The 27,020-nt window shown below is 33.3% G+C and overlaps 1 protein-coding gene across 1 annotated transcript in view; it reads right to left on the reverse strand.

Annotated features, from left to right (window-relative positions):
• Positions 1 to 24,605, reverse strand: part of LOC115424211 (acyl-CoA synthetase family member 2, mitochondrial-like) — a 39,922-nt gene extending 15,317 nt beyond the window's left edge. The window contains exons 1-13 of the mRNA XM_030141330.1: positions 24,601 to 24,605; positions 23,528 to 23,723; positions 20,732 to 20,860; positions 19,404 to 19,457; positions 17,662 to 17,786; positions 17,422 to 17,584; positions 15,619 to 15,714; positions 14,218 to 14,369; positions 13,258 to 13,349; positions 8,722 to 8,798; positions 7,537 to 7,644; positions 7,301 to 7,452; positions 5,291 to 5,432 (exon numbers count right to left, since the gene is read on the reverse strand). Coding sequence (XP_029997190.1) covers positions 5,291 to 5,432; positions 7,301 to 7,452; positions 7,537 to 7,644; positions 8,722 to 8,798; positions 13,258 to 13,349; positions 14,218 to 14,369; positions 15,619 to 15,714; positions 17,422 to 17,584; positions 17,662 to 17,786; positions 19,404 to 19,457; positions 20,732 to 20,860; positions 23,528 to 23,723; positions 24,601 to 24,605 — 1,491 coding nt within the window. The remainder of the gene's footprint in view (positions 1 to 5,290; positions 5,433 to 7,300; positions 7,453 to 7,536; positions 7,645 to 8,721; positions 8,799 to 13,257; positions 13,350 to 14,217; positions 14,370 to 15,618; positions 15,715 to 17,421; positions 17,585 to 17,661; positions 17,787 to 19,403; positions 19,458 to 20,731; positions 20,861 to 23,527; positions 23,724 to 24,600) is intronic.
• Between the last annotated feature and the right edge of the window lie 2,415 nt (positions 24,606 to 27,020).

Raw genomic sequence — 27,020 nt, forward strand, 5'->3', positions numbered from 1 at the left:
GCCTTAAGCCAAGCCCTAACCCTAGCCCTAAACCTAACCCAAACCCTAGCCCTAACCCTAACCCCAGCCCTGACCCTAGCCCTAACCCTAACCCAAGCCCTAACCCTAACTCTAACTCTAACCCTAAGCCCTACCCTAACCCTAGCCCTAACCCTAACCCTAGCCCTAGCTCCAACCCTAACCCCAGCCCTAGCTCTAACCCTAACCCAAACCCTAACCCTTACCCCAGGCCCTAACCCTAACACTAACCCTAAAGTCAACCCTAACCCTAACCCTTGTAATAACATATAATAACTTACAACAAAATGTAATAAACATGTTATTAAAATATTAAAATGTAAAAAACCTAACCCTAGCCCTAACTCATATCACTGACACTTACATACCTTGTAAAAACACATAACCAACATAATAATAAATATGTAATAAACGAGTTACTAACGTGTTGTTAACATGTTATTACAATGTAATTAACACTAATGTGTAGTAACACATAATAAATGTGTAATAAACATGTAATGAATGTGTTATTAACGTGTTATAAACATGTAATAAACATGTTAGTAACACTAACCCTTGTAATAACATATAATAACTTACAAGAAAATGTAATAAACCTATTATTAAAATGTAAAAACCCTAACCCTAGCAATAACTCTAGCCCTAACTCTAATCCTAACCCAAGCCCTAACCCTAACCCTGGCCCTAGCCCTAACCCAAGCCCTAACCCTAACTCTAACCCTAGCCCTAGCTCTAACCCTAACCCTAACCCCTGGCCCTAACCCTAACCCTAGCCCTTACCCTAACCCTAGCCCTAACCCTTACCCCTGGCCCTAACACTAACCCTAAAGTTAACCCTAACCCTAAACCTAAACCTAAACCTAAACCTAAGCCTAACCCTAACCCTAACCCTAGCCCTAACCCTTACCCCTGGCCCTAACCCTAACACTAACCCTAAAGTTAACCCTAACCCTAAACCTAACCCTAGCCCTAACCCTAACCCTTGTAATAACATATAATAACTTACAACAAAATGTAATAAACATGTTATTAAAATATTAAAATGTAAAAAACGTAACCCTAACCCTAGCCCTAACTCATATCACTGACACTTACATACCTTGTAAAAACACACAACAACATCAACATCACAACATCACTAACCCTAACCCTAACCCTAACCCACAACATCAACATAATAATAAATATGTAATAAACGAGTTATTAACGTGTTGTTAACATGGTATTACAATGTAATTAACACTAATGTGTTGTAACACATAATAAATGTGTAATAAACATGTAATAAATGTGTTATTAACGTGTTATAAACATGTAATAAATATGTTATTAACACAGACATGTTAGTAACACTAACCCTTGTAATAACGTATAATAACTTACAAGAAAATGTAATAAACATATTATTAAAATGTAAAAACCCTAAGCCTGGCCCTAACCCTAGCAATAACCCTAGCCCTAACTCTAACCCTAACCCACGCCCTAAACCAAGCCCTAACCCTAACCCTAGCCCTAAACCTAACCCAAACCCTAGCCCTAACCCTAACCCCAGCCCTAACCCTAGCCCTAAACCTAACCCTAACCCTAGCCCTGGCCCTAACCCAAGCCCTAACCCTAGCCCTGACCCTAACCCTAACCCTAACCCTAGCCCTAGCTCTAACCCTAACCCAAACCCTAACCCTTACCCCAGGCCCTACCCTAACACTAACCCTAAAGTCAACCCTAACACTTGTAATAACATATAATAACTTACAACAAAATGTAATAAACATGTTATTAAAATATTAAAATGTAAAAAAAACTAACCCTAGCCCTAACCCTAACTCTAACCCTAGCCCTAGCTCTAACCCTAACCCTAACCCCTGGCCCTAACCCTAAACCTAACCCTAACCCTAGCCCTTACCCTAACCCTAGCCCTAACCCTTACCCCTGGCCCTAACACTAACCCTAAAGTTAACCCTAACCCTAAACCTAATCCTAACCCTAACCCTAGCCCTAACCCTTACCCCTGGCCCTAACCCTAACACTAACCCTAAAGTTAACCCTAACCCTAACCCTAGCCCTAACCCTAACCCTTGTAATAACATATAATAACTTACAAAAAAATGTAATAAACATGTTATTAAAATATTAAAATGTAAAAAACCTAACCCTAACCCTAGCCCTAACTCATATCACTGACACTTACATACCTTGTAAAAACACATAATCAACATAATAATAAATATGTAATAAACGAGTTATTAACGTGTTGTTAACATGGTATTACAATGTAATTAACACTAATGTGTTGTAACACATAATAAATGTGTAATAAACATGTAATAAATTGTTATTAACGTGTTATAAACATGTAATAAATATGTTATTAACACAGACATGTTAGTAACACTAGCCCTTGTAATAACGTATAATAACTTACAAGAAAATGTAATAAACATATTATTAAAATGTAAAAACCCTAAGCCTGGCCCTAACCCTAGCAATAACCCCAGCCCTAACTCTAACCCTAACCCTAACTCAAGCCCTAACCCTAACCCTAGCCCTAAACCTAACCCAAACCCTAGCCCTAACCCTAACCCCAGCCCTAACCCTAGCCCTAACCCTAGCCCTAACCCTGGCCCTAACCCAAGCCCTAACCCTAGCCCTGACCCTAACCCTAGCTCCAACCCTAACCCAGCCCTAGCTCTAACCCTAACCCAAACCCTAACCCTTACCCCAGGCCCTACCCTAACACTAACCCTAAAGTCAACCCTAACACTTGTAATAACATATAATAACTTACAACAAAATGTAATAAACATGTTATTAAAATATTAAAATGTAAAAAACCTAACCCTAGCCCTAACTCATATCACTGACACTTACGTACCTTGTAAAAACACATAACCAACATAATAATAAATATGTAATAAACGAGTTACTAACGTGTTGTTAACATGTTATTACAATGTAATTAACACTAATGTGTAGTAACACATAATAAATGTGTAATAAACATGTAATAAATGTGTTATAAACATGTAAGAAACATGTTATTAACACAGGCATGTTAGTAATACTAACCCTTGTAATAACATATAATAACTTACAAGAAAATGTAATAAACATGTTATTAAAATGTAAAAACCCTAACCCTAGCCCTAACCCTAGCCCTAACTCTAACCCTAACCCAAGCCCTAACCCTAACCCTAACCCTAGCCCCAACCCTAACCCCAGCCCTAACCCTAGCCCTAAACCTAACCCTAGCCTTAACCCTAACCCTAACCCTGGCCCTAACCCAAGCCCTAACCCTAACCCTAACTCTAACCCTAGCCCTACCCTAACCCTAGCCCTAACCCTAGCCCTAGCTCTAACCCTAACCCCTGGCCCTAACCCTAAACCTAACCCTAACCCTAGCCCTAACCCTAGCCCTAACCCTTACCCTTACCCCTGGCCCTAACACTAACCCTAAAGTTAACCCTAACCCAAACCCAAACCCAAACCCAAACCCTAGCCCTAACCCTTACCCCTGGCCCTAACACTAACACTAAAGTTAACCCTAACCCTAACCCTAACCCAAACCCAAACCCTAGCCCTAACCCTTACCCCTGGCTCTAACCCTAACACTAACCCTAAAGTTAACCCTAAACCTAACCCTAACCCTTGTAATAACATATAATAACTTACAACAAAATGTAATAAACATGTTATTAAAATATTAAAATGTAAAAAACCTAACCCTAACTCATATCACTGACACTTACATACCTTGTAAAAACACATAATCAACATAATAATAAATATGTAATAAACGAGTTATTAACGTGTTGTTAACATGTTATTACAATGTAACTAACACTTATGTGTAGTAACACATAATAAACATGTAATAAATATGTTATTAACGTGTTACAAACATGTAATAAACATGTTATTGACACAGACATGTTAATAACACTAACCCTTGTAATAACATAATAACTTACAACAAAATGTAATAAACATGTTATTAACATATTATTAAAATATAAAACCCCTAATCCTAACCCTAACTCATATCACTGACACTTACGGACCTTGTAAAAACACATAATAAACATAATAATAAATATGCAATAAACATGTTATTAACGTGTTGTTAACATGAAATTAAAATATGATTAACACTTATGTGTAGTAACAAATAATAAACGTGTAATAAACATGTAAAAACGTTTTTTTTTTTCATGTTATAAACATGTAATACACTTGCTATTAACACAGACATGTTAATAACCCTAACCCTTGTTAAAACATATAATAACTTACAAGAAAATGTAATAAACATGTTAACATATTAAAATGTAAAAACCCTAACCCCAGCCCTAACCCTAGCCCTAGGCCTACCCCTAACCCCTAACTCCTAAAATCTAATCCCCTAACCAAACCTTAGCCAAACCCAAACCGCTAACTCCTACTTACCTTCTAAAAACACATAATAAACATATAATAAACATATAATGAACTTGTAATAAATGTGTTATTAACATGTTATTAACACTTAATTTAAGCAACACATACTAAACCTGTAATAAACATGTTATTAATACGTATTTACCTTATTATAACACAATAAACATAATAAACATATAACCAACATGTAATTAACACTTACCTGTAATTAGGCAAAGCAAGGCAGGTTTGTTTATATAGCACATTTCATGTACAAGACAATTCAACATGCTTTACATAAAACATTAAAAGAATTATAGCAGGGAAGCAATAAAAAGTATAGGCATGAGAAAAAAACAAAACAAAACATAAATAGATAAAAAATAAAAAATACGTGTAAATACATGTACGCCTTCTTTAGTCTGCATGTTGCTGTATTCTATTATTATAATGTTCTCATCTTGAAATTAAAATTAAATCCTGCATATATTTTTGGTAAGTTATAATAAGTTAATTACAATCAAATATAAAAAATTCACAAAAGGGAAATCCAATTTTTCATTTAAAAAAAAGAAAGAAAAATGAGAATAATAATAAAAGTATTTAATCTCGTAAATAAATATAAAAACAAAACAAACTAAAAAATCATAAGCCTTTAATTTAATGTTTTAATTTAAGCTTTTAAATGTTTTGTTTTTGTTTATTTGTTTGTTTTTTGCTGTTGTTTATTACCAATTTAAATTATTTGTGCAAACAGACAGGAAAATGAAAAAATATAAATGTACAAGAAAATGCAAAATGATGCTTCAACATATTACACGTCTGTTTGTCGCCCTCCAGTGGTTTTATATCTTACCTGCACTTCTCTGACTTTAGGATGTGTGTATAAGAACTCTTCGATCTCAGCTGGATAGATGTTCTCGCCTCCTCGGATGATCATGTCCTTTATGCGTCCTTCGATTCGACAGTATCCCATACTGTCCAGACTGGCCGTGTCACTGCGAAGGAAGGGAAAAACCACATGTCCACGTCAAGGTTATAATAGTTTGGGATTTTTCATTATAGTTTAGTTTTATTTAGTTTGGACTGTTTTTTCTCTAATTTAGTTAGTTTTAATTCATTTCTAGGGCAGGTTTGCTAGTATTTATTAGTTTTATTTATTTATTTTTTTTTATAAATGCTTAGTTTTAGTATTAATTTTAGCTTTGTCATTTTGTCGGGTTTTTTTTCTCTAATTAGGTTAGTTTTAATTCGTTTTTAGAGCAGGTTTGCTAGTTTTTATTAGCTCTCATTCTTTTCTAAATGCTTAGTTTTAGTTTAGTTTTAGTATTAATTTTAGTTTTGTTGTTTTGTTGACTTTTTTTTCTCTAATTCAGTTAGTTTTACTTTGTTTTTAGAGCAGGTTTGCAAGTTTTTATTAGTTTAATTTTTTTTTCTAAATGCTTAGTTTTAGTATTAATTTTAGTTTTGTCATTTTGTCGACTTTTTTTTTCTCTAATTCAGTTAGTTTTAATTAGTTTTTAGAGCGGGTTTGCTAGTTTTTATTACTTTAAATTTTTTCTCTAAATGCTTAGTTTTAGTATTAATTTTAGTTTTGTCATTTTGTCGAGTTTTTTTCTCTAATTCAATTAGTTTTAATTCGTTGTTAGATCAGGTTTGCTAGGTTTTTTTTTTTATTAGTTTTCTTTTTTTTTTCTAAATCCTTCATTTTAGTTTAGTTTTAGTATTAATTTTAGTTTTGTTGACTTTTTTTTTTCTCTAATTCAGTTAGTTTTACTTTGTTTTTAGAGCAGGTTTGCTAGTTTTTAGTAGCTTTCATTTTTTTTCTAAATACCTAATTTTAGTTTAGTTTTAGTATTAATTTTAGTTTTGTCGTATCTTTTATCTTCTTCACCGTTGTATTCATATAAATCCCGTACTGGACTCTGCTGCTTTCTCCCAGCTTTAGTCTCCATGTTTCCAGGTAGAGTGGGGACAAAAAGATGACTAAACGACAAGTGACGAGAAGTGACCGACTGTGAAGTGTCGTACGGTGCCGCTAGCTAAAAGCGCTAGAGTGAAATAAATCGCTTTTGTATCAATCCGACAATGACAAAGATGAAAACTAAGGTAATTTTATCCATAATTTTTATATGTTTTTGTTACTTTTGTAAGCGCACAATACAGTTTCAGTTAGTTATGGCTTTTTCTTTGAATTATAGTTTTTATTTACTAGCGGCATTGTACCCGTGGTGCCATTGTATGATAGCATGATAAGTACAACTTGTCCGCCACCACTATCCATTCGTAAACTATCATTTAATCATGCATTGTGCAGGTAATAATTTGAGCCAACATGTGAGGCATGAAGGGAAGAGCATGTATTTGTTTGGCCTGTCAAGCACGGTTAAATTCATACAGCGGTAGTGAACTGCAGACTTCACATTGTAGCATTGCCTGCTAGCAGAAGAAATTTCATGAACGGCAGCATGACCACTTCCGAAAATGGAGTATGGCGGCAGAGATGAAGAATTCAAAGTAGAAAGAGGCTAAAATCGCCCAGCATACCTCACAACATTTGAATAGGGAAATAAAATTATGCCTAGTAGATAGTCAGGTAATGTTTCTATTCATTTGGCGAGTTTGGCGGCGATCGGGCCTGTGAAGGCTGAGGAAAATCCGTACAAACGCCCTCCTGTGCTGCAACATCGATCGGACGGACACAGAACGTGCATTATATAGTAGGATTTCAGATAACAAAAATGTTCTTTCAATTCTAGTTTTCGTTGTTTCGTTCGTTTTCGTTAACGTTATTAACCCTGGTCCAGGTTTCGCTCCTTTAGCTTCATCCAAACATCCACTCTCTTTACATCATCATCCTTCTTACCCTGTCCTGTACCAGCGGTCTTCTGCGATAACCTCTCGGGTTTTTTCAGGATCGTTCCAGTATCCGAGCATCACACAACTGCCTCTGATCAGCAGCTCTCCGGACGCCCCCAGAGGGACCATCTCCCCGGAGATAGGGTCCACCACTTTAGCCTGTACATTCACAGAAATACAATATGAAACCAAACAGCGGTGTCTTTATGTAGAGAAGTCTGTTTGTATGAATAAAGGGCAAACCTCAGTGTGGGGCATGATACATCCGACAGTATTAACCTTCAGGTCGTCGGTGTCTTGTGGGAATCCCAGAAACGTAATGGGACTATTCTCAGTGGTGCCATATAGTAACTGTAAAAACATAATATACACACATAGATTTAGTGAAAACATGAATGTACCTGAAACAGAGAAGACTGGACTATAAAAAAAACAACCCTCAGTTAACCCATAAAGACCAGCACTAGTTTTGCGTCAGTTCCCAAATAAATTTTACTCTATTTTTAACCTTTAATAAGTGATTTACCACCATTTACTCTAATATTATACTGGAAAAAATCAAACTATTACCAAGTGCATTTTTCTCATTTCCAGTCAAAATATCTCATCACACTTAAAATAAGACATAATCACCTAAAGAGTAACTTTTCAGTGAGATATAAGAACTTATTTTTAGACAATAGATCTGGAAAATGTTATTTTAAGAAATCTTACAAGATAATTTTCACTTGCACTGTTTTTGTTTTTGTTTTTTTGTTTTTTTTTTTTGCTTGAATTAAGCAAAAAAAAAAAAAAATTGAATTAAGCTAAATAAATAAATAAATAAATAGCCAATGGAACAAGTGAAAATTATCTTGGTAAGATTTCTTGAAATAAGATTTTCAAGATCTATTGTCTAAAAATAAGTTTTTATATCTCACTGAAAAGTTCCTCTTCAGGTGATTATGTCTTATTTTAAGTGTGATGAGATATTTTGACTAGAAATGAAAAAAAAAAACCACTTGGTAAGATTTTGATTTTTGCAGTCTATCCTCTGCATTTTGCATTTTTAAGTGAAAATCTGCCATTTTCCTATAGTTAATGTACTGATTATGTAGATGTTCATTAAAGCAGCAATTCAAGTTGAGGGTTACTACATCCAAAACAGAGAAAACTGAAGAAAAAGCTAAATTTTTTTGTAAAATCTATCATTAACTGAACATAAACCCATCCACTATCATTGATCCAGCTCCATGGTTTTTACTGGGGAATCAATGTTGTAGCCTCTGTATTTCCAAATGGGTCATATCTGATGACCACAAACTGTATTTTACACCCATTATTTACATGTATTGATAGGATTAGTGGATTACCAGGTATTAAACAGTTTAAATCAGTAGATGGTTTTGGGTCTTTATGGGTTAAGATGCAGGACATTTCAGTACTCACCGTTATCGCCTTCATGTTCATGTCTGTTATTAATTTTCTAACAACTTCTGGAGGACACTGAGACCCTCCCATGAGCCCTGAAACACAACACACAGTCAACAATAACACACATGCTGACAGTCCTACACAGTCATTATGTTTAACCCTATAACCCCAAACATATCATATTTGATACATGAGTTTTGAAGCCCCTCTTTATGATCTGTGTGATATGTTTTTCTTGAGAAACCTGATGTATACAATTAGATACATGCAATACACAGATAATCCACCAGGAGGGTGGAATTTGTTCCCCAGAGGCCTTTCCAGTGACACTACAAGACTGTCATTAATGAGGAAGGAGGCAGAACTTTGACAATTTAGAAAAGGAATTATCAATTTATTAGACATGTTTGTGTTGTATTATGTTTTTGTTTGTTCAAAAATAATAGTATTTGAGTATTGAGACCCCATGTACAAAAGTGTATTGCATTCATATAAAAAAATGAATATCAGTACTTGTAATTACGAGATAATTATCTTGTTAATCTCCTAAGACCCAGCTATGGGTTTTCTGTCCATTTTTGTGGACAAGAGTTTCACAACTTTATACAAAAAAAAAGAAAAGAAAACTGTCCAACACAAAGGACATTCCATCAAAATTTTAAAAACTGCATCTGAAAAAAACGTTGCATCATGATGTTTCCAATATAGGCACTTATTTAATAAAAACAAAAAAAGCTTGTACTTTGCTGACATTTCCTGGGTCTTAGGAGGTTAATTCAGAAAAACAGAGCCAATTAAAATTTTTTCATGTGAATGCAATACACTTCCATACCCATAAAGACCCAGTGCTACTTTTATGTCAGTTCCCAAATGAAATTTTCGCTATCCTCCTAAGACCCAGCTTTTCTGTCCACATTTGTGGACAAGAGTTTCACAACTTTATACAAAAAAAAAAAAAAAGAAAAGGAAAGAAAACTGTCAACCACAAAGGACCTTCCATGAAATCTTTTTAAAAAATGCACCTGAAAAAACTGTTGAATCAAGATGTTTCCAATATAGGCACTTAATTAATAAAAAACAAAAAAAGCTTGGACTTTGGTGACATTTCCTGGGTCTTAGGAGGCTATATCTAACCTGTCTTAACCCTATAACGCCAAGTGTATCATATTTGATACGAGTTTTGAAGCCCTCTACATGATCAGTGTGATGATTTTTGTCTTGAAAAACCTGATGTAAACAATTAGATACATTCAATACACAGATAATCCACCAGGGGGGAGGAATTTGTTCACCAGAGGCCTTTCCAGTGACACTACAAGACTGTCTTTAATGAGGAAGGAGGCAGAACTTTGACAATTTAGAAAAGGAATTATCAATTTATTAGACATGTTTGCGTTGTATTATGTTTTTGTTTGTTCAAAAATAATAGTATTTGAGTATTGAGACCCCATGTACAAAAGTGTATTGCATTCATTTAAAAAAATGAATATCAGTACTTGTAATTACGAGATAATTATCTTGTTAATCTCCTAAGACCCAGCTATGGGTTTTCTGTCCATTTTTGTGGACAAGAGTTTCACAACTTTATACAAAAAAAAAGAAAAGAAAACTGTCCAACACAAAGGACATTCCATAAAAATTTTAAAAACTGCATCTGAAAAAAACGTTGCCTCATGATGTTTCCAATATAGGCACTTATTTAATAAAAACAAAAAAAAAGCTTGTACTTTGCTGACATTTCCTGGGTGTTAGGAGGTTAATTCAGAAAAACAGAGCCAATTAAAATTTTTTCTTGTGAATGCAATACACTTCCATACCCATAAAGACCCAGTGCTACTTTTATGTCAGTTCCCAAATGAAATTTTCGCTATCCTCCTAAGACCCAGCTTTTCTGTCCACATTTGTGGACAAGAGTTTCACAACTTTATACAAAAAAAAAAAAAAAAAAAGAAAACTGTCCACCACAAAGGACATTCCATAAAATCTTTTTAAAAAATGTACCTGAAAAAACTGTTGAATCAAGATGTTTCCAATATAGGCACTTAATTAATAAAAAACAAAAAAAGCTTGGACTTTGGTGACATTTCCTGAGTCTTAGGAGGCTATATCTAACCTGTCTTAACCCTATAACGCCAAGTGTATCATATTTGATACAAGTTTTGAAGCTCTCTACATGATCAGTGTGATGATTTTTGTCTTGAAAAACCTGATGTAAACAATTAGATACATTCAATACACAGATAATCCACCGGGGGGAGGAATTTGTTCACCAGAGGCCTTTCCAGTGACACTACAAGACTGTCTTTAATGAGGAAGGAGGCAGAACTTTGACAATTTAGAAAAGGAATTATCAATTTATTAGACATGTTTGTGTTGTATTATGTTTTTGTTTGTTCAAAAATAATAGTATTTGAGTATTGAGACCCCATGTACAAAAGTGTATTGCATTCATATGAAAAAATGAATATCAGTACTTGTAATTACGAGATAATTATCTTGTTAATCTCCTAAGACCCAGCTATGGGTTTTCTGTCCATTTTTGTGGACAAGAGTTTCACAACTTTATACAAAAAAAAAGAAAAGAAAACTGTCCAACACAAAGGACATTCCATCAAAATTTTAAAAACTGCATCTGAAAAAAACGTTGCATCATGATGTTTCCAATATAGGCACTTATTTAATAAAAACAAAAAAAAGCTTGTACTTTGCTGACATTTCCTGGGTGTTAGGAGGTTAATTCAGAAAAACAGAGCCAATTAAAATTTTTTCATGTGAATGCAATACACTTCCATACCCATAAAGACCCAGTGCTACTTTTATGTCAGTTCCCAAATGAAATTTTCGCTATCCTCCTAAGACCCAGCTTTTCTGTCCACATTTGTGGACAAGAGTTTCACAACTTTATACAAAAAAAAAAAAAAAAAGAAAACTGTCCACCACAAAGGACATTCCATAAAATCTTTTTAAAAAATGTACCTGAAAAAACTGTTGAATCAAGATGTTTCCAATATAGGCACTTAATTAATAAAAAACAAAAAAAGCTTGGACTTTGGTGACATTTCCTGAGTCTTAGGAGGCTATATCTAACCTGTCTTAACCCTATAACGCCAAGTGTATCATATTTGATACAAGTTTTGAAGCTCTCTACATGATCAGTGTGATGATTTTTGTCTTGAAAAACCTGATGTAAACAATTAGATACATTCAATACACAGATAATCCACCGGGGGGAGGAATTTGTTCACCAGAGGCCTTTCCAGTGACACTACAAGACTGTCTTTAATGAGGAAGGAGGCAGAACTTTGACAATTTAGAAAAGGAATTATCAATTTATTAGACATGTTTGTGTTGTATTATGTTTTTGTTTGTTCAAAAATAATAGTATTTGAGTATTGAGACCCCATGTACAAAAGTGTATTGCATTCATATGAAAAAATGAATATCAGTACTTGTAATTACGAGATAATTATCTTGTTAATCTCCTAAGACCCAGCTATGGGTTTTCTGTCCATTTTTGTGGACAAGAGTTTCACAACTTTATACAAAAAAAAAGAAAAGAAAACTGTCCAACACAAAGGACATTCCATCAAAATTTTAAAAACTGCATCTGAAAAAAACGTTGCATCATGATGTTTCCAATATAGGCACTTATTTAATAAAAACAAAAAAAAGCTTGTACTTTGCTGACATTTCCTGGGTCTTAGGAGGTTAATTCAGAAAAACAGAGCCAATTAAAATTTTTTCATGTGAATGCAATACACTTCCATACCCATAAAGACCCAGTGCTACTTTTATGTCAGTTCCCAAATGAAATTTTCGCTATCCTCCTAAGACCCAGCTTTTCTGTCCACATTTGTGGACAAGAGTTTCACAACTTTATACAAAAAAAAAAAAAAAAAGAAAACTGTCCACCACAAAGGACATTCCATAAAATCTTTTTTAAAAATGCACCTGAAAAAACTGTTGAATCAAGATGTTTCCAATATAGGCACTTAATTAATAAAAAACAAAAAAAGCTTGGACTTTGGTGACATTTCCTGAGTCTTAGGAGGCTATATCTAACCTGTCTTAACCCTATAACGCCAAGTGTATCATATTTGATACAAGTTTTGAAGCTCTCTACATGATCAGTGTGATGATTTTTGTCTTGAAAAACCTGATGTAAACAATTAGATACATTCAATACACAGATAATCCACCGGGGGGAGGAATTTGTTCACCAGAGGCCTTTCCAGTGACACTACAAGACTGTCATTAATGAGGAAGGAGGAAGAACTTTGACAATTTAGAAAATGAATTATCAATTTATAAGACATGTTTGTGTTGTATTATGTTTTTGTTTGTTCAATAACAATAATATTTGAGCACTGAGACCTGATGTATCAAATATGATACAAAATTGAAACTCATACATGGAAATTGATATTTGAAAAAAATGTTTTTGAGTTGTTCAGAAGGACCAACAAAGGCTCCAGTTTCAAAGAACTGGAATTTTCTGTCAATGATTTAATGGTTCAGGCTTTACAGGATTAAGTCTGACAAAACTCTTACCGGCTTCAATTGATGATATATCGTATTTGTGTGCGTCGTTCTGACTCAGTAGGTCAGTGTACATTGTGGGAGTGCCATAGACAACATTACACCTTAATTTAAAAAAAAAAAAAAAGATGTATTACATGTAGTGCGCATTAGGGGTGTTTAGAGCTGCAACTGATTTATCAACCAGGTGCTTGAAGTCAATGCAAAAAATCCCAATTTGATTAATCAACTCGAATTCATTGAAGGGAGATATTCTATTGCGGTTTTCCTGAATTGAAACTTCTTTGTGCATCACATTAAGCGTCTGTGTGAAACACTACAGTGGAACCAATGTTTAACAGCAGAGAAATGAAGGAAACATAGCTTTGATTCAGGAGAATTGTGGTTGAATGATTTTTTTGGATCACTTTGGGTCGATTAATCGGTTGCAGCTCTAGGGGTGTGTATTGGCAAGAATCTAGCCATACGATACAAATCACAATACTAGGATCATGATATGATTTATTGCAATATATCACAATACTGTTAATAAGGCGATATTTTTTGTTTTGCTCCTTTTTTTCTCATTATTTCCTGAAAAGCTAACATCTACCTCTCTCAGACAGTAAAAAGTACTTTTAGGATGCTTGAACTAACAATTACTCAACAAATCAGTGTTATCAATATCAAAAAAACTACATGTATGACCTGCAGGATCACAATACTACTTTTGTCATATACAAACAGCAGAGCAAAATACCCATATGAATATAGAAATAAAAGACCTCGCAGGATTCTCAAAAATATAAACAAAAAAAACAAAAATTAACCTCCACCATGTCTGCATTTGAATAAATACCTAAAAATATCAATTCACATTTTTTAATATCGATACAGTCTCGTGAAATGAAATATTGCAATATATCATGAAACTGATATTTTCTTACACCCCTAGTGAGCATGCATATTGTTGTGCGATGATCGCTTCTGTACCTCTCATCTTGAATGGCCTTGAGGTTTGCATGGCTGTCATAACCAGTGGAGGGGAACACCAGAGTGATGCCGTGCACCGCCATGCACATCCCTCCAACCACCGAACCAAAACAGTGATACAAGGGAACCGACACACACACCCGCACCTGTGGCTGATGGGAATGTGGAAAGTTGGATAACTTATCTCATGTTTGCTTATGTTCTCTGTGTCAAGACCAGTGTTGTGTAAGTTACTCCCAAACTGCAATACATTACAGATTACAAGTTACTGTTATTTGAAAGTAATTCCTTACCTTACAATATTACTGTCTCAGAATCACATGACTACTGTTTTACTTTTGAACCCCAGATTACAGACACTCCCATGGAATATTATAGACTTCTAAGCCTGTTTCTGATATAAAAAAAAAAGAGGGGGAAAAAGTGTATGTAGGGTGTAAGTTTGTATATGTATGTGTGTATGTAAACATGTATGCGTGTTAGTCCAAGCACGTATGCATTTGTTATTGTAAACATGTGCTAATGTATATTTATATGTGTGAGTGTATATACAGATATTTTATTTTTATTCATTGTTGTGAACATGGGCAAGTGTCCATTTTTATGAGTGGGTGGGGAAATATGTATAAGGTCATTAACAATAGATGGGTATGTTTATGTGTTTTGTAGTACTTTGTAAAATCCCCTTCAATTAAATAAAAGTTATTAAAATTAAAAAAAAAAAAAAAAAAAAAAAAAAAAAGAAGAACCCATACTAAGTAGCTTCTTAAAAGCAGGGTTAGGGTTAGTGTTTTGTTTTGTTTTTTTTCTTATAAAGTTTTAACACAATAAAAAGATATAATCAACTGACAAATGTATAGATCAGAAGTATAAAAAAAGGAGCCAAAACAACAGACAAACAAGAAAAATGTTTTAAAAATTAACAACACTCAGGTGTCTGCTACACATTAAATTTAAAATCACTATACAATTTGATTGTTTTGATTCATTTATTGTTTTTCTTTTTCAAATTTTCAATGCTGTTCCAAAATGGTGTTCTCAAAAAAAACTTTACTCTTCTTCGTGGTATTTGTCCAGTATGAGTAATTCAGAGCAGCGCCCCCTAGTGGATTGATTGAGAAACACTCATTCCAATGCATTAAATGTCAGTAGCAGCACTTTGTTGACAACGACAATAAAGCACATTTACAGAAGAAACTAAGATTGGTAATGGTATTATTAAGTACTCATATCGGTACTCAATATTGGCAAGTACTCAAATGTAAGCACTTGGACTTGTACTCAGTCTGGAAAAAAGTGGTATTGGTGCATCCCTAATCTGTTACTGTAATGTATTACTTTTGTAACATGTTACTCCCAACACTGGTCAAGACTTACTTGTCGGGTACTTCAGGTACTTACTCTCCGTTCATAACCCATTCGGAGGCCGGTGTAGTACGCATTATTGACGATATTATGGTGAGAAAGAGTGGCTCCCTTTGGACTCCCAGTCGTCCCCTGAAACAATTAACAGGTGTCAAACATACGGTCCGCGGGCCAAAACCAGCCCACCAAAGGGTTCAGTCTGACCCATTGGATGAATTTATGAAATGCAAAAATGACACTGAAGGTATTAACAAACAAGGATGTTAAAATCATTTTAGTTCAGGTTCCACATTCAGACCAATCTGATCTTAAGTGAATTAGACCAGCAAAATACTATCATAATTACCTATAAATAATAACAACTCCAAATTTTACTCTTTGTTTCAATATAAAAAAAAAAACAAGCAAAATTACTTGAATATATTTACATTTAGAAACTACACAGGAAAAATTACTGAGCATTTTTTCCAGTGTCAAAAGTATTTTCCTCAAAAAGAATAAATTTGGTTCTATACTGAGTAAATTTGGTTCTGTATTGAGTTTGGAGAGCTGTACCCAAAGAATAACGTTTACTTTTTTTTTAGGGAGTGACCAAATGTTATCTGAGTAGAGTAAAAAAAAATTCAATTAGAGTAAATTTTACTCAAAATTGTACTCAAAATTCAAAATTTCCTGTGCATCCTTTTACAAAAAAAATGTGAATGACATGAAAAATATGAATAACCTGAAATATCTTAAGAAAAATGAATGAATTTTTTACAATATTCTACCGGTTCCTAAATGTTTTGTATCTTTCTAGATCCATTATGGTCTGTAAATTGTAATGCATGTGTGTCAATCTGGCCCCAGAATGAATAAGCAAAGATTACACAAAAGACACTGACAATCATTGTATTGATCACAAAGCTTAATTCTATATTTTTACAGTACTCATTGACTTTGGACTTTTACAAGGCAAGACAGACAATTGGACTTTTATGGAAAAGTATGGACATACAGTACCTTCCTACTCTGTGCTACAATTTACACTACTATGGTCTGATTATTTTATTTTATTTTATTTTATTTTATTTTGTTTTGTTTTGTTTTGTTTTGTTTTATTTTGTTTAATTTAATTTAATTCAATTTCATTTGATTTCATTTGATTTGATGTCATTTATTTAGTTTCATTTATTTACTTATTTATTATTTTGTATTCACCTAGAAAATCATCAAATTTATGGTAATTACTTTTGGGTATGTATTTTCTGTATGTGTTGATTTGGATTTGAATTTTTCTGCCAAAATTGGGGTAATGTTATTTCTTTGTTCATTTGCTAAAGAAAAATAAAAGGGGAAAAAAATCGATATTTTTAAGTTCCAGACAACTATTACTAAATGTTTTGCGTATTTGTGATCTGCAATTTGTAATGCACATGTTTAAATGATAAACTGAGGCATAATATGGTTAAAATTGAAAGAAATTTCAGATTCATGGAAGTTCAGATTATTCACATTTTTGTAAATGTAATATTTGTTTTGCACCAAAAAAGAAAATTATTTCTAAGTTATTATATTATTATTTTACTGGTCTGGGACACTTGAGGTCAAATTGGGTGTATGTGACCCCTGAAATAGCAGGAGTTTACACTGTCGGCCTTGGTGCTCAGTTTGGATTTAATGCTCAGATCAGATTTTTTTATATGTAACAATAGAAAAAAATAGATTTGAGTGAAATTTTAGCCAAAAAAAAATCCAATTTGAGACACTTCTGCCTGCAGTGTGAACGCAGCTGTTGCTACTACTTCTAAAACACCCGTTCATTTGTGCCAGTGCTATAGGTTTAATACTGAAGGTTACTGATGTGAACTGTATGTTGATGGGTTCGTCAAACGACAGCTTCCTCTGCACATCCATCAGCTCCTTTTGATGCCGACTCTCTCCCGCCTGCATCACGTCCTGGAAGTGGAGCATCCCCGGCTGTTTACTGTCAATCACAATCACCATACGCAAGTCTGGAAGCCTGGGACGCACAAAAAAAGACAGTTGTACAGAGCAAGAACACACACAACCACATGCTTTCATGGTCTTTATTCATACCTGGAGCTTTTCAGATTCAGGGTCTCTGTGGGTGTTGTATTGATCTCCGGGCAGATCTCCCTCAGCATCTCACAGAAGTTTTGGCTTTTAAAGCTGGTGGGGCAGACGACCGCTTTGCACTGGACCTACACATCAGAAAATAATGACTTCTATTTCCTGTGTTTGGGTGTAAAATATATTATATTCACCATAAATATTACAAACTTCAGCTCTCTGAATTATTATGTTTTTAGATTTGGCACTTGGCCAATGTGTGGCACCTAGAAGTTTGACTTTTTAATATGTTTCTATGTGCACTGTTGCCCTTTTGTCAAGAAATGATTCTGACTATGTGATTTATTCTTGACAGATACAGTCTAAGCCCCAAACACTAAAAATATAACCCTGTGGAGGCATGGATCAATATTCTACTTCCAATAGATTTTACGATTTTGTGTAAGATTAATGAGAAATCATCTATTACATTTTAAAAATACTTTTAATGATAACAGAATATATACTATTGATATACAAATATTAAAAAAAAACAACAACATTAGCCTCACAGGGTCTGGAATGCAAAAATAGCATGACTAATGTCATAATTTAGGTTTATGTTGTGATAAATGCCATAAATATTGATGTTTATATCTCAAATCAGCATGAACAGGACATTTTACAGTGGTAGCCATGATGCGTCACAGTATTTTTGTCCATATAATAATATGATATAATAATATTATTATATAATAATAATATTTCCCTAAAGTTTAATGGGAGATGTTTCTTCCTTAGTGAGATGTGAAGAAAGTAGATGGTTAGTTGTGGTAGAAAATCATTATTTACTATCAGAGCATGAAAAACATTTTAGAAATTTAGAGGTAGAACATTTAAAATCATTGTCACAGGATAAAAAACAAAAAACAAAAAAACTAAATCAGTGTTGGGAGAAATTAAGTAAAAAAACATCTCTGAGGCATGTTGGATGCAAAGATAACAACATTAACAATAATATAAAAAAAAAAAAAAAAATCAATATTAATAATCAATATGATGTTTATCCCAATATTAAACTATATTGTGACATTTGTCATTATTGTTTTGTATCCCAGACCCCTGTTAGAAAAGAAACACCTGAATTCAATGTGTCCAAATACTTTTGGCCATATAGTGTATGACTTAGGCTATTATGCCATGAGGCTAATGATATGTATGTAATATTATAAATGGACTGGGCAAAGATAGAAAGGGTAATTATGCTGTGAGGCTAATGAGAATATAGTTTTACTTTTTTGGATGGAAGTATATTAACCAGAATCAACGAGGAGCTCTGGCACATGGAACAAACCAGATCTTAAAATAAGGAGGGGGGGGGGGGGGGAGAGACTGACTGGATTTTATTGTTTTTTGCCAAAAACTAAGCAAAACTAATGCAAAGAACAAATATAATTAGAGTGCTTTGTGAGGCAAACATTCATTTATGGTGATAGGTTAATTATTTTTGTAAAAAATATGGGCCCTTAGGATCATCATCACTTTTTTATCCCCCTGATTGTATCTGCTCAGAGGTGATTATTGATGTGTGCACAGGGCTGGTCAAGGTATTTATTTATTTATTTTTTTTTTTTTTTTTGGGGGGGGGGGTCTAACTGGTATTATCCGGTGCTTGCGACTGTCTGTGCAGCTTGTTGGCTCCTGTCATTATTTTCTATACTTTCATGCTGATGCTGTCTGAGTGGTATAACAAATGACACGAGTCTTACCTTCTTTAGAGTAAATTCCACTTCCTTCACCTGATAGGCTGGGTTCAACGACACCTGAAATCGATAACAGCACAGAAAAGATAAGCTTCACCTTATGTCACATCATACACACTTTTACATACCACCATGTAGTTCATATCCATGTTATTGGAGTCATGCATGTAGCTTTTAGACTTATACACTGCAAAAAAAAAGCCTGTATGAAAATAAGAAAATTAAAGTCATTATTGGGTTAAAATGTTTTATTTCAAGTAAAATTATTTGCCAGCGCAGGAAGATGCCTGCACTTATCAAGTTTTCTTAAAATACAAAAAAATATTATTTAAGGATTATAGAATGCTAAAATTCTTATTTTATTTTATTTTATTTTGGTTTTTGTTTTGTTTTATTTTATTTTATTTTATTTTATTTTATTTTATTTTATTTTATTTTATTTTATTTTATTTTATTTTATTTATTTCTTCCCTGTCCTGTTTTGCAATTTGGCCTCCAGTATAAGTGTACTGGGGCCACAAGTTGCTTGACAGTTTTGATCTAAGAGGGTTTTGAACCTTAGATCAATTCCCCCTGTTGATTGGATTTAATTCTTTTATTACTGTACGGATATTACCTTTTAAGCAGAATGTACTTGCTTCAAGTCTTCATAATAAGACTTTTTTTTAATCTATGGTATGTGTTTTGTTTTTTTATTTTTTAATCTATGGTATAAATATAAATATAAATATAAATATAAATATAAATATAAATATAAATATAAATATAAATATAAATATAAATATAAATGGCTGAATGAACATGAAATGACTCCATAGTTATTTATAGGCAAAACTGCATAAAACAAGTAAAAATGTCTTGAAGGCAAACAGATACTGTGTCCGTCACACTCATCCCCCAACAATGTAGCTTGTTTTGGTAAAAATATTGCTTAAAACTATTCGTAATATCTAAGTGGAGTAGCTCAAGATTCTTGGAACATGACAAATAATCTTAACAAGATTAAGTCTAAATAAGTAAATATACAAAAAAAAAAAAAAGATCTTTCAAGATAAATATTCCAAATTCAAGTCAGTTTATGTAAGTCAGATATTCATTCTTTGCAGTGTACAACAGCAGCTTTCATCGTAATATTGAATGGTTAATTATCACATTGTTATTCCAGTTTCTCTGGTCTGAGGTTCAAAGGCCTGTTCACTGACATTTGACAGCATTGGTTTGGTAACACAGTGCAGGAGGTTAATCTACAGAAGAGTTAACCAGGCCCACAGGGGTTTATAACTGAAGGTCACAGTGCAGTAAAACTTATCTAAAGGCTTCACATCCAAACTGACCAGTAAAACTCCAACTTTGGCTGAAGCGAACTGGAAAAGGATCCACTCGTAGGTGTTGGGTCCCCAAACTCCCAGTCGGTCGCCTCGCTTCAGACCCAGAGCAAGAATACCTGCAGCTAACTGATCAACCTGCAAAAGTCAACAAAGAAAAGTTCAGAAAAAAAGCTGTGTTTTTATTTTTATTCTATCTGTTCATTTTATTGCATTAGCTGCTGACTGTCTTCGGCACTTTATTATAAACATTGCACTTTTACCTAAACCTCAGGGGTTCCCAAAGTGGGGTAAGATAGATTAAATAAATAACACTGGTCAACAACAAATTCATTGTTTAAGTTTTTTGAGCTGATTTAGGATCATTTTGGTGTGCTGAATCCAAAAATCACATTAATTTTGCTCAATCAGGTCAACTTTCTGAACTATGCTACATATTGGCTTTTTAACATTTTTGCTTACATTTATGGGCATTTTCACATCATATGATACAAAATTCTTTCATATTTCTTGCAATAAACGAGTTCTGAAGATTTTACTTTTGCCAATTTATGATTAATGGATTTTTTAATATTACAGGTGAATGAAATGGCTTCGACTAGAAGATCTTGCAAAAATAAGCCTGACGTATTCTGCTACATCTGCGGTGAATACACCATTGTACCTGACAGGAATCAAGTCACAAGTTTCATAAAGTGTGCTTGTGAAAATGATTTTTTTTCTTTTAAAACCTATTTTGGGTGAGAACTATATAAAAAATCAACTGATAAAGTCACAAAAATGTAATCAATTTTTTGAGAAGATCAAATTTTTCAAAATCAAATTAGCAAAAAAACCTGACCTGATTGAGAAAAACAGATGTCATTTTTGGATTTAGCGGTGCAAAATGGTCCTAATTCAGTTGAAAAAACCTAGACAACTTGCAAAAAACATTTTTTTGTAACCCAGTGTAATCATGTACCGAAAACAAAATAAATAATGAGAATTAATGCTGAAATATAAAACACAATAAATACATTCATATAATAGTTTTATTATTAATCATCCTGTTTAAGCTTTGGTAACATTTTAAGTACATTTATATTTTATATTATTCAAAATGATTTCATTTGAGTAGCTAAGTAATTATTTTTTGTTGATGAAAGGTTCATTTATCAATTAATGACTATTTTATTTATTTTTCTTATCAATGAAAGAGGGCACTCTTTAGTTTATATTTTGCGCAAAAAAATGTACTTTATTATAAATTTTTTTTATATACATTACCGTTAAATATAAACAGACACCTTGGGCACAGGAACAAATTTTGCCCAATTTTTTTTCAATTAAAAATGCTGAAGCAAGAGTTGGGGGTCCTGGGTGAAAAAGTATATTTTTCAGGGGGTACTCCACTGTAAAAAGTTTGTCAAATCTGTAGCAGTTTGGTTCCATTATGCACCTCCTCACCTCATAACCACCACTGAACTGAACTACTGCTGCTTCTATAAACAGACTGACGTGTACACTTGGATTTATTTCTGTTATTACTATATTTTACCTGTTTTGTTTTTTTTTAAATACTTGGCCCCTTTATCGGGCAAGTGACTATTTTGGTCATTTCCACACACATTATATGACAGTGAGTCAACAATCTCAGGTCCAATGTGGTCTCCAGGGTCTGTAAGGTCCACCTCTGCATGAACAGTGAGTGTACCTGTTTTGTTAGGTACCATACTGTACATACATACATACATACATACATACATACATACATACATACATACATACATACATACATACATAAATTCATACATGCATACATACATACATAAATGAATGAATGAATAAATAAATAAATAAATAAATAAATACACATATACATACATAAATGAATAAATAAATAAATAAATAAATAAATAAATAAATAAATACACACATATATACTGTACATACATACATACATACATACATAAATGAAAGCATAAATACATACATACATACATACATACATACATACATACATATATACATGAATAAATAAATAACTAAATAACTAACTAAATAAATAAATAAATACTGTACATACATACATACATACATACATACATGAATAAATAAATAAATAAATACACACATACTTACTGTACACACATACATGCATGCATACATACATACATACATACATGAATAAATAAATAAATACACACATACATACTGTACATACATACATACATACATACATGCATACATGCATACATACATTCATACTGTACATACATATATACATGCATACATACATACATACATACATACATGCATACATACATACATACATACATACATACATGCATACATGCATACATACATTCATACTGTACATACATATATACATACATACATACATACATACATACATACATACATACATACATACATACATACATGAATAAATAAATAAATACACACATACATACTGTACATACATACATACATACATACATGCATACATGCATACATACATACATACATGCATACATGCATACATACATTCATACTGTACATACATATATACATACATACATACATACATACATACATACATACATACATGAATAAATAAATAAATACACACATACATACTGTACATACATACATACATCCATACATACATATACACATAAATGAATAAATAAATAAATACACACATACATACTGTACATACATACATACATACATACATACATATTCCAGAGGTAAATGGAGTCCTGGATAATAATAATAAACCACATTTGATAGGATTGCCAGTTAACTTCATTTGCAGCTCACATCTTGCTGAAACTGTACAAAGGTTTTCCGAATGCCATCCTGTACGAAGACCACGGCTTCACGGTCTGGCCAGCGCTGGACCGAGGCATCCAGGGTCTGGCCTACGGTCATGGGGAGCAGGGAGTATAAGGAGGTGCCGTGGGCATAGCTGTTGATCAGCCAGGGTTTATGAGGAGGACTGTCCACATGGAGTGACCTGGTATTCAATAAATAGTACATATTATTAGATTCATATAATTCTCATTAAATTCTTCTGCCTTTTCCCCCAACAAGGACCCACTGAAGGGATCGTCGCTCCATCATAATCAATGTAGCTTACAAGATTGGCTTCAGTCAGGTGTGTTCTCCAAGAATATTCTTTGGTTTTGACTGAGAGAAAATTATTTTAGTGCCTGTTTAATGACCCGTTATGACCTTACGTTGCTATTCTGTAGAGATCCAACACTTATTGATCCCAGTGATCACTAGCCTATCTGTATAACCTTTTACATTTTGATCTTTGCCCAGTCCATTTATAATATTACATACATATCATTTGCCTCATGGCATTATTGCCTAAGTCATATACTATATGGACAAAAGTATTGGGACATGTTGAATTCAGGTGTTTTTTTTGTTTTTTTTCTAACGGGTCTGGGATACAAAACAATAATAACAAATGTCATAATATAGTTTATATTCTGATAAATATCATTGTTTAGTTTGGTTTAAATTGTTATTTTTGCTTCCAAAATGCATCTGAGATGGTTTTTACTCAGTTTCTCTCAACACTGATTTTTATTTATTTATTTATTTTTATCCAAGATTATAATTTTAAATGTTCTGCCTCAGAATTTCTAAAATATTTTTTCATGCTCTGACTCAAAATAATAATATTTTTCTACCACAACAAACCGTTTACTGGTTTAAGTTTAAGCTAATATTGATGTTTATAAAGTATATGGATGAAGAAGAAAAAAGATATCCTGCACACTGTCCAATCAACTCGTAAAAAACATTAATAATATACATTAAAGTTTTTTGCAAGTTGATCGGACAGTGTGCGGGACACCTTTTTTCTTCTTCACTCGTACCTCATGCACCTACGCAGCAGCCTCCAATCTTATAAACTATATGGACAAAAATATTGGGACACATCATGGCTACAACTGTAAGATGTCCTGTTCATTCTGATTTGACATTTGCACATCAATATTATGAATCAATATGTTATTTATCACAATATAAAACCATATTCTGACATTTTCATCATTGTTTTGTATCCCAGATCCCTGTTAGAAAAAAAACACCTGAATTCAAGGTGTCCACATACTTTTGTCCATATAGTGCATGAGCTAGGCCAGTGTTTTTCAACCTTGGGTTCGGGACCCCACATGGGGTCACCTGAAATTTCTAGTTATTGATAAAATCAAAACTTACTAATAAAAATATATGGTGAGTCGAGAGAGACAATGACAATACATAAAAGACATGACAAACTCTAAAGCTGAAACTGAAGCACTGTTGTTCTGTTTATCTGTCAAATGTTCATTGTGGTCGGTTTCAGATGCTGCAGCTCTTTCATAATTCATAGTTTGAGTTCTTGTTTGTTCAGTATTAATTGTCAGCCTTGTAAATCCAAGCTGGACTGACTGTACATATCCTGACCTAGGAAAATCAAATTCTCTCTTTGTGCAGTAATCTACACCTGGCTTTTCTGCCTCCGTCCATAATAATATACATTATATAGCCCAGAGGTGTCAAACATGCAGCCCGGGGGCCAAATGCGGCCCGCCAAAGGGTCCAGTTCGGCCCTTGGGATGTTTTTGCCAAATGCAAAAATTCCACAGTCTTGAATTGAATTGAGCAAAAAAAAAATTGATCTTGAATTAAGGAAAAAATCTTGAATTAAGCCAAAAAAAAAAAAATCTTGAATTAAGAAATAAAAAACTTCAATTAAGCCCAAAAAAAATCTTCAATTGAGTAAAAAAAAATCTTGAATTAAGCCAAAAAAAAAAACCTTCAATCAAGTAAAAAAAATCTTGAATTAAGCCAAAAAAATTCATCAATTAAGTAAAAAAAAAAAAAAAAAAAAAAAAAATCTTCAATTGAGTAAAAAAATCTTGAATTAAGCCCAAAAAAATCTAGAATTAACTACTTTATTTTTTTCTTTGTTTAAGTGCAAAAAAATAACATTAAATTATGAAAGCATTTACATTTACAAACTATCCTGTAACACTAAAATGTGGATAACTTGAAATTTCTAAAGAAAATTAAGCACAATTTTAACAATTTTTCTGCCTGTTCCTCAGTGTTTAGTGTCTTTGTAGATCTGATCCATAATGCACATGGAGAAATGATAAGTGGAGGAATAATACTGTTAAAATTGCACAAAATTGTCTTATGTTTTTAATTTAAATTTCAGTTTTTTCGGGGGGGCGGATTGGGATAGTTTATAAAAGTAAGTATTTTCATAATTTAATGTTTTTTGGTTTTTTTTTACACTAAAACAAAGACAAAAATTTGGAGTTCTTACTATTTATAGGTTATTATGTTATTATTTTTCTGGTCCGGCCCACTTCAGATCAAATTGAGCTGAATATGGCCCCTGAACTAAAATGAGTTTGACACCCCTGAAAAAGCCTTAATGTTGTCTAAAATTAATGTTTATTTGCAATATAGCATAATAAACTATTAAATGATCATAACAAATTAATTTTAGCAAAAAAAAAAAAAAAAAGTCTCTGTTTTGAATGTCTGGGGTCGCCAGAAATTGGTGATGTTAAACTAGGGTCACGAACCAAAAAAGGTTGGGAACCACTGAGTTAGGCAGTTATACTATGAGGCTAATGTTATGTCACAGTTAAAGGTTAATCTTCAACAGCAGAAAACCAGCTATAGTGTTAACCCTTTAAGTGCCAAAGTTGCAAAATTGTGATGAGCAACATAACTGAATGAAACATCTTTTTGAAATCTTGATATCAAAATTGAATATTGAGAAAAAAAACAACAAAAAAACAAAAAAACTCAAGCGTCTAAAGGGTTAATATTTACATCAGAACATACATCTGAGAAGAGCCTTTGCGTGTTCAGACCACACTTACCTACACAACATGAGCCCACTGGAGCTGCAGCTTTTCCATGACTTGCTGTTTTTAACTAAAGCCCTTAACGCAGACGAGCACATAAACGCCGACATCGTTCTGGAATCAAACAAAATCAGCCTCTATCAACAGGACCTGGACGCGGTCTGACAAAGTGCCTCATGCATCTTCACCTCAGAGGCGATGTCAAAGTATGTGTATAATCGTTAACCGCCGCTCGTCCTCATTGGCTGAAAAGTTCAAGGTTCAAAGTTTATTTACGTCCTCACAGGTTTTCCCTTGATCATCTGAGGACCTGCCGCTGTGGTCCTGCTTCTCTCCTGACTCCGTCGTCATCATTCATTTACACTGGTCTACACTGGAAAATGCTTCCAGAATAAAAGTAATGAAATTTTACCACATGAGAGTCA

This window comes from Sphaeramia orbicularis, chromosome 8 (genome assembly GCF_902148855.1).
Source record: "Sphaeramia orbicularis chromosome 8, fSphaOr1.1, whole genome shotgun sequence".
Taxonomy (NCBI): domain Eukaryota; kingdom Metazoa; phylum Chordata; class Actinopteri; order Kurtiformes; family Apogonidae; genus Sphaeramia; species Sphaeramia orbicularis.